We start from the raw sequence: 9,373 nt of genomic DNA, 5'->3' as shown, positions 1-9,373 counted from the left end.
CCCCTGAATAATGCTTAAAAAATGGGATCCGCTTTTGTCTTCCTTTAGTTGCTGCCATTCACATCACATACAACCTGATCCTTTTAAGTGGTGATGCCAGAGATTGAACCTGCTGCCACCACTCAGTTTGCCACCGCCACCTCCAAAGTCCACGTGGACTTCGTAGGAGGCGGCAGCAGAGCAAGCTGAAAGACAGGCTCGGTCCATGTGGATTTCAGAGGCCGTGGTGGCAATGAATTAGCCAGCAGATAAGGGAGGGGGAGAGGGAGGGGGGAAATGACAGTGGGTCCAAAGCAGCCCCGAATAATGCTGAAAAAATGGGGCATTATTCCGGACTCGTTTTTGGCTCCCTTTAATTGCTGCCATTCACATCACCTACAACCTGATCCTTTTACGTGGCGATGCCAGAGATTGAACCTGGGTCCTTCTGCATACAAAGCAGAGCCACAGACTCTTCCCTTCATGTGGAGGTTGGAGAGCCTAGTTCACTGTGAAATTTGCAGCATCCCTTTGGCGACTGTGTAGCTTCAGTTGGCACTGTTAATTCCCATGGGCGATCTAGCAGGACACGCTGGGTAGCAAGTGTGGTGTACTCTATGCCATTAAAGGTTTATGGAATGGAATGGAAAAAGTGTGGTGCAATGGTTAGAATGTCAGACTAGGTTCTGGGAGACTCAGGTTCAAAACCCCACTCTGTAGCGGATGCTTGCTGAATGGCCTTGGTCCAGTTGCTCTCTCTCAGCCTAACCTATCTTACAGGCTTGTTGTGAGGATAAAATGGAGGGGAAGAAAATGATGCAAGCAACTCTTGGTCCCCACTGGGAAGAAAGGTGCGGTATAAATGAAGTAAATGAATGTCGATAGATGTTTTGTGTAATTTTACTTTTACATTGTCCTGAGGGTCATGTGGTTTTTAAAAAATAAAACATAATATTATAACTCAAATTCCTAAACCTTAGCATTTGTTTCAAGTGGGTAGCCGTGTTGGTCTGCAGCAGATGAGCAAGGTTTGAGTCCAGTATGTGTGTGTGCGTTAAGTGCTGTCAACTCACTTCCAACTCATGGCGACCCTATGAATCAACGTCCTCCAAGGCTATCTTTGACAGCCTTGCTCAGGTCTTGTATAGGGTTGTGCATATCAATATACCTGAACCGAAAATAACCCGAAATTAGCCGTTTTGATGATTTTCGGGTTTTAGGTTTGTGTGTGTTGTGAGTGTTAAGTGCTGTCAAGTCGTTTCCGACTCATGACAACCCTATGAATCAATGTCCTCCAAAGTGTACTATCCTGAACAGCCTTGTTACTGAAAGCCAAAACCTTGGCATCTCCCTGAAGCCAAATAGGCTAGTCCTGAATAAATATTCAGCTTTTTCAGGTTCAGCTATTCGCTTTTGCTCAGGTGCATGGATCTGTGCTTTCTCCCATTTTTCTATCTTTTTTTTTGGGGGGGGGGGGACAGGATTTGTAAGGGCCCCATGAGATAGGGGTTGTGTAATCAGACCCAACTTGGTCTGACCAACCATCCGTCCATCACCATTCAGTGGGTTAATTTAGATAAAGCATAAGGGTTGTTTAAAAGACGGGGCTCACCAGTGCTGTCTGGAGGGATATACCTGCCAAATTAAAAAAAAACCACTTTTGAAAAAGACTCCTTTCCCACGCAGATGATCAATCTCCTTCACAAGAGTTGCCTTGGTGATTATTTCGGCTGACTCCGCTATCACCCCCTCCCCTGAAAACCTGCTCTGAAACTGAAGGTCACCCCAAGTAGAGGCTTCATTTCCCTGCTCCATGACCATCTCTTGAAATCAGAATTTTGATACCAACAAATGTTTTCCATGCCTTATTTTTCTTGCATTTAAGCCTTTTTACTCAGTTTGGAAGCTAATTTGCACGGACATCATGCTATGCACCCCAGATATGAATGGAGTCACCAGACTTTGAGATGCCAGCCTGCCAATCAGCTCTTTCCACCAGTCCTCAGCAACACAACTTCTGAACTTGAAAACCAATGGACAGCTTGGCTCACAAATGCCTGGAGGATGGGGGCAACCCATAAAATTGGACCCTCTCTCCCAAAGTTCGCCAAACTTCATTATCCATCTAAGGAGAGTCCCTTGCGTGGTGTAGTGGTTAAGAGCAGTGGTTTGGCATGGTGGTCTCTGATCTGGAGAACCGAGTTTGATTCCCCACTCCTCCACATGAGTGGCAGAGGCTAATCTGATGAACTGGATTTGTTTCCCCACTCCTACACACGAAGCCAGCTATGTGACCTTGGGCCAGTCACACTGTCTCAGCCCCACCCAATTCACAGGGTGTCTGTTGTGGGGAGGGGAAGGGAAGGTGATTGTAAACTGGTTTGAGTCTCCCTTAAGTGGTAGAGAAAGTTGGCATATAAAAACCAACTCTTCTTCTTTCAGCCAAGCTGCAAATATGGGGTCTCTACCCTCAAAAATGCCCCCACTGGAGCTTTGGGGGGAAATCTGCATTGAACATAATGGCCTTAATTTTTTTGGTAAACCTGGTAATAAACCAAATACTGATATTTACCGGTATGGTTATTTGGCTTATTTCGGGTTTACCCAAAAAAAATTGTGTCCAATAAACCCAAACCCGAAATTTACCTTTTTTTACTTTTCTTTTCTTTTTGCACAACCCTAGTCCAGTAGCACTTTAAAGACCAACCAGATTTCCATGATATAAGCTTGTAAAAGTCAAAGCTCTCAATGAAAGTTTCTGACAAAGGGATGCACAACAGGAACAGAATCTGGCATTCTTCAATCCCACGGGAAGGTATTATTCATGCCCCGCATGTTCTCCCGATAAACACGGTCAAAATGTTCATTCTGTGCTACTGTCAGGTGGTTCTTCCAGTCCCCGGAGATCCCTAAAACAACATACAAGGGTAAGCAGGAGGGAGAAACAAATGCATAGCAACGTATATCCTCCTCCTTGAATATCTGAGTGCCCCTAAAAGTTTGATTCAAACATGCTAATTCTGACATGGTCCAGCCCCTGTTCCCAGGACATCAATGGCCCTTCTGGGATTGCAAAGTTCTGCCGTTCAAGTGCCATCTGAGCTCAGCAAAAGAATGCACACTTTTAGTCTCCTCGAGGAGGTGCAGAGGAGAGCCACAAGGATGATCAGGGGCCTGGAGACCAAGCCCTATCTGGAAAGGCTGAGGGAGCTGTGAAGAGGAGGCTGAGAGGGAACATGATTGCTCTCTTTAAGTATTTGAAGGGCTGTCACTTAGCGGAGGGCAGGGAGCTGTTCCTGCTGGCAGCAGAGGATAGGACTCGCAATAATGGGATTAAATTGTGGGAGGAAAGGTACTGGCTGGATATTAGGAAACATTTTTTTACAGTAAGAGTTGTTTGACAGTAGAATCAGCTACCTAGGGAGGTGGTGAGCTCCCCCTCACTGGCAGTCTTTAAGCAGAGGCTGGACAAACATTTGTCAGGGATGCGTGGCTAGGCTGATCCTGCATTGAGCGGGGGTTGGATTAGATGGCCTGTATGGCCACTTTCAACTCTGTGATTCTATGATTCTCTTTTACCTTTCCTCATAAACCTCCCTTTCTTGTGGTCCATCACATGATCTGGCAACTCAGAGAAATTGGACTTCTTGTTCTCCTTCATCTTCTGGAAAGAGGCATATTCCACCACGGAGTCAATTTGCTGGCTACTGAGCTCCTTCCCAAGGAACTGGCAGATCTTCTCCACACAGCCTCGCAGGTCCTGGGGATGACACGGGCAGATGACAGAGAGTCTGAATATAAACTCATGTCCTGTGCGAGCACACGGGAGATCTGCACTGCAGCATGCGGCAGCAATCCTTCTAGGGAAGGAACTTGGTTCATCCTTAGAGACACTCAATCCATGGTGACTGAATATCTGGAAAGAAACGTTGGCACCATCATCAACAAAGGTAACTGCATATGCTTGAAAATGGCCAAAATTGGGACCGTACCTGCAACAGCTCTTCATAAGTGATATAGAAAAAATTGGGGCTTCCTTTCAACTCCATCCAGCCCTTCACATGGTCAAACCAGGAACCATAGATCACTGGGAGAGCAAAGCAAAGGGAGAAAGGGCCTGTTATGAGGGAACTACGTCCAGGAAGGATAAGAGGTTACTCTCTCTGCTACTAGTGAGGCTGTGTGGTATTACCGATGAGACTAGATCTGGGGTCCCTCCATATCTTCTCCTCACAAGCTCTGGTCAACCTCCTACGTTTGACAGTGGATGGCCTAATTTTGCTACTTTCATGAATGGCAGGAGGCAGCCACCTGTTATTAGTTTTAATGACAGAAAAACAGCACATTCTCAAAGCAGAGCCCAAGGCTTTCTGAGGGAAGTCTTGTCAGTGAAATATTATTCCCTGTAAGTATAATCTTCTAGGAACTGCTGGCTTCTGTTCTTGGCTGAAGGAGGGTTTGTGTGTACTGATATGTTCACTGAAAGCCCAATTAAAAACAATTTTCCTGTTTCCATACCATTCCCACTCAGGAATTCCTCCAGGAACTCTTGCAGGCTCCCAGGATACTTAAGTGTTTTCAGGATCATGGAGAAATGGTAAAGTGAGATGAGCACATCTTTGGGGTCACGCAAGGTGTAGATAACCTGCGGCAGAGGTAGAAATACTATTTAGAGAAACCGACATCTCTCTCACACACATGCACACGAAGACCATTTTGAGACATGTCCATTTTTTCCCTCAGGAGCACCTGTATATTTAGGTTATTGTGAGGTGTAAAAATTAAAATGCTTCCGGTGCATTTTTAACCTCTCCAGAAGTCTCAAAACTATGTGAGAAAATATGCTGTTTTTCAATATAATGTCCGCTATATTCAAAAACAGGTATCCAGCCCTTGCTGTGATTCTTGCTGTTTCCTAGTGATATTCTCTTGCCCTCTCCCAATATAATCTGGACAGTTGACTCTGGGGATAGTTAAGAGTTGAAACGAATTGGCTGGAAAAAATGCACAACTCCTCCCAGCTCTTCCTTATTTTCCAATACCGAGTTAACATTGTCACTAGTGGGGGGGCTGCCATTAAGAAACAGTGGAGGACCCCCCTATTTTCTCCCTTCTTCCCTTCCTACATCTCTCCCCAACATTCCCACTGCCTTCTCTTCATCTGTCTCCTCCCCTCTTCCCCCATCTCCATTCCTTTTCTGCTACTTTCACATCATTTCCTCACTACAATTTTTGAAACTGCTGCTGCTACTGCAGTTTCTTTCTCTATCATGCCACTTTAGACTGAAGTATTGCTTACTGGGGTTTCCAGCATCCTTCAAAATGTTGGATGAGATTTTTCAACATAGCAACATAAGATCTTGGAGGGTTTTTTTCTTTAATAACTTGTATGGTTTGAGGTGTTGTAGTTTTTCAACTGTATTTATGTTTTTCTTTTGCAGATTTTTTGCAAAATTAGATGATCCTCTTGGTGGACAGAATACACCCCACCCACCCAATCTAGACATGGCCCTATTGTATGGAATTTTTGATCTGCACTCCGGAGCCATGTTCATAGTATGATATATTGATTTCTCCAGTTTCTAGTGCAGCTTGACTTTAGATATATTGGGGAAGGGGGGCAGCATGTAAAAAGTACTAAATGTTAGAATGGTTCAAACTTTAATTTGCTTAAGATTTGGAAGCAAACTTTGAAATGGAAAAATTCTCATTGTCTGTTTGAATTCTTATATTTTCTGCTATTTTGACGATATCTGAAATGTTGGTTCAGCTCTTTGGTAATAGTTAGAGAACTCTATAAAACATGGTTTCTGTAAGGAGATGATAAACCACAAACCAGGATGAAGGGGCATTGGAGAGTTTCCTGTGAGGGTAAGCTCTGATGATACAAGGGAATTGTGATGAATTCCTGCTCACCCAAAATCAAAGCAACCATTTAGGGGGCTTCCTATGATTCTCCTTTAGTATGCACAACCTCCTATGCACTGTGCATTCCGATGGGGGCTCAGACAGGCTTTGTGTGTGAGTGTGTGTGTGATTGTGTTCTAGGTCTGCTGTGCATTCATGAGAACTTGTGTGTGAGGAATGGTGGCAGTGCAAATTGCCCATTTCTTACCTTGGCTTTGGTTTGCAGAAAGGACTTTGGGAAAAGCTGAAATGGAACATGACTATTCAAGAGCCGGGGTGGAGGATTTTTCAAGGCTCTCTGCAGGCCACCATTAGTCTCAATCCAAGGAGATCGATCCCACACTAGTGTGCTGTGCGTCCACGTGGGGTCCCCTTTCTGCGAGATCAAGCCCAAGATCTCTGACATCCAATTGGTACCTAGGAGAGAGTCCATCAGTCATGAGATTGCCTCTTCTTCCCAAGCAGCCTTTGTTCTGCCAGGGATATTTCTCGCCCATGCAGTGGTAGAACCATAAGAACTGGATTGTATAGTCTGAACAACTAGATAATCTAATAACACAATTCCCTGAATTTAAGGTCAGTTCAATATGCAGAAGTCACTTGGAACTAATCCTTCATCTGAGGACTGGCGAGGTTTTCACAAGGTGGCAAAACTCTGTATGCCAGTTAATTGTCTCAAGAAACTGAGCTAAAAAAAATCAGCAGTTTTTGGTTGTTTGTATCACACAAACCCTCCTCCCTAAATTTGTTCATCAATGTTTAGAAATTCACTTGTGGGAAGATAGGACTGAAATCTCTGCTTTTGCAATGAGGTATCTTCCAAAGCAAGAACTACAATTGGTTCCCTTTACTTGGTAGCAATATTTTACTTTGTAGCAATATTTATCTTTTTCTATACCTAGTACAGCCTAGTGTCTTTTCCTTCCATGCCAGGGATCCTTTTCCCCATTGGAAGTGGCTTTTACACCAGCTATTACTACAGCATAGAACCAAACATCTTATTTCTTGGAAGTCTACAAAACACATAATTCACTGTGAATCTCATGAGTCTCCTACAGAAAATGGATTTTGGGCAGTGCCTCTAAATAACTTTCCCTGATTCTGTCTAATCAAAACCTCACTCACTATGTAAATAGTAAGTTGGATCCAGAGTAAATTTTCTATTAGTGGAAAAGAACTTTCCTGCCTCCTTCCCACTTCAGACCACTGATGTCCATCAAGTATTGGCTCCTGGGGGATAGGAACCTTAAGGAAAGTCATGGGGGGTCTGCAGTGGAAAGAGGAATCATGGAAATTGCCAATTGTGTCTGGAGCCCACCCAGTATATACATCTTATAAAATCCATATATTAAGATATTTATAAATTATGCCTGTAAATGTGACAAAAGTAATTCTATGGAGTTTCAAGAATGCTTTCCTGAGAGACGTCTTGGAATAATTCCCCTAAGGAAATGTGGACTCCACACATCAGAGTTAATTCTGCAATCATTAAAATGTTCATAGAACCCAGAGTTTGTCTCAACTGACCACAAATATACAAACTGTAATGTTGTTTCATGAAAAGATCAATGCCTTTTATGCACGGGTTGATTCTGTCACAATCATCCTTCCCCCCCCCACTACTTGGAGGCTTCGTTTTAATTTTACACATCTTTCCTGGCCTTTAGAAGTCACTTTGCTCTCTCTCCTCGTTTTCCCCACATTTCTGGACGTCTCCAGAAACAGAAGCGTGCATAGAAGGCCCAGGTATCAGCACTGCTGTTTCTCACACGCACCCCCTTTTGCCACCAGTTATTTTATACAAGCAGCTTCAGTAGGCGGTGATTGCCTTTCTCTATGTGAGCATCACAAGCAACTCCCACCCCATTCATTTTTATTCCTACCTGATTTGGGGTAAGTGATATTAATTACATCGTCATCCAGGATTTGGAATTCATTTTCCATTTGATTAAGATTTTCAAATGAATAATCCATTTGTGGCAATAGAATGCCTTTGTAGGTGATATATTCCACTGATGACATTGTAAAACTGGACGGAGAGAGAGAAAAGGAAACATTATGGGGCTGCAAACTAAGGGTCTTTTCTGGTTTAGGTTAGAGTTAGGGGCTATCGTTTTGTTTGCTAGGCAAATCTTGGAACATTGGGTTGAGTCCAACCAGCTTTTTCCACTGATAAAAATATTCATGTAGAATTGCTAGACTCCATACAGAGCCTGAGATCTCCCAGAATTACAGCTGATCTCCAAACGACAGAAATTTGTTTCCCTGGGGAAAATGGCTACTTTGGAGGGTGGACTGTATGGCAGTCTACGTCATTGAGTCTACGTCGCCCCCAAACTCTGCCCTCCCCAGGTGCCACCCCCAGTTCTCCAAGAATTTCCCAACAGGTCCATTTCTTGAGCTGCCAAACAACTTTGCAACATAGCAGTCCTATTGCATATAGAACTAGCATTGCTCAACATTGGTGTCAGAGAAGGGTTTTGAGTCCTAACCCCACTGACATCATATCTCTGGATGGGATGGAGATTGAAGGGATTCGATCAAAACCATAACTCTGTGTACTTCCCTTATACTCTCTCCTCCCACCACCGTATCTCCCATGCCCCCGAATCATGTGTGTGTGTGTGTGTGTGTGTGTGTGTGTGTGTGTGTGTGTGTGTGTTAAGTGCTGTCACGTCGCTTCTGACTCATGGCAACCCTATGAGTGAAAGTCCTCCAAAATCATAGAATCATAGAATTGGAAAGGACCATAAAGGCCATCTAGTCCAACCCCCTGCTTAATGCAGGATCAGCCTATAGCCGTGTTGGCGAACCTATGGCACGAGTGCCGGACTTGGCACGCCGAGCCCTCTCTGTGGGCATGCCCGGGGAAGTTGAGCAGCCGTCGTGTCTGCCTTCCCTGGACTCCCCACCGCCCAGCTGGGCGGCGGGGGCTTTGAACTGCTCCGTGCTACCTGCAGGCAGCGCGGAGCAGTTCAAAGCCCCCCCCTTCCCTGGACTCCCCGCCGAGCTGGGAGTAACCCGCTACCCCCCTTCCCTGGACTCCCAGCTGCCCAGCTGGGAGGAAACCTCAGTATTCAGGTTAAACTGCCATGTTGGCACTTTGCAATAAATAAGTGGGTTTTGGGTTGCAGTTTGGGTACTCAGTCTCTAAAAGGTTCGCCATCACTGGCCTAGAGCAACCCTGACAAGTGCTTGTCCAGCCTCTGCTTAAAGACTGCCAGTGAGGAGGAGCTCACCACCTCCCTGAGTAGCTGATTCCGCTGTCGAATAACCCTTACTGTGAAAAAAATTCCCCTAAAATCCAGCCGGTACCTTTCCACCCGCAATTTAAACCCATTATTGCGAGTCCTATCCTCTGCTGCCAACAGGAACAGCTCCCTGCCCTCCTCTAAGTGACAACCCTTCAAATACTTAAAGAGAGCAGTCATGTTCCCTCTCAGCCTCCTCTTCCCAGCTACCTCAGCCTTTCCTCATAGGGCTTGGT

General features: G+C 44.9%; 1 protein-coding gene across 1 annotated transcript; it reads right to left on the bottom strand.

The window, feature by feature from the left end:
- Positions 1-2,778: 2,778 nt before the first annotated feature.
- LOC130474318 (sulfotransferase 2B1-like) lies at positions 2,779-7,908 on the bottom strand. The gene is made up of 6 exons (XM_056845871.1): positions 7,770-7,908; positions 6,095-6,303; positions 4,498-4,624; positions 3,972-4,066; positions 3,559-3,739; positions 2,779-2,888 (listed from the first exon to the last, which is right to left on the bottom strand). The coding sequence occupies exons 1-6, from the start codon at positions 7,906-7,908 to the stop codon at positions 2,779-2,781; spliced, it is 861 nt and encodes a 286-aa protein (XP_056701849.1).
- Positions 7,909-9,373: the final 1,465 nt, after the last annotated feature.

Source organism: Euleptes europaea, chromosome 3 (assembly GCF_029931775.1).
Source record: "Euleptes europaea isolate rEulEur1 chromosome 3, rEulEur1.hap1, whole genome shotgun sequence".
Taxonomy (NCBI): Eukaryota; Metazoa; Chordata; class Lepidosauria; order Squamata; family Sphaerodactylidae; genus Euleptes; species Euleptes europaea.
Note: the sequence above shows the minus strand (reverse complement) of the source record. Positions and strands in the feature narration are given on the sequence as shown.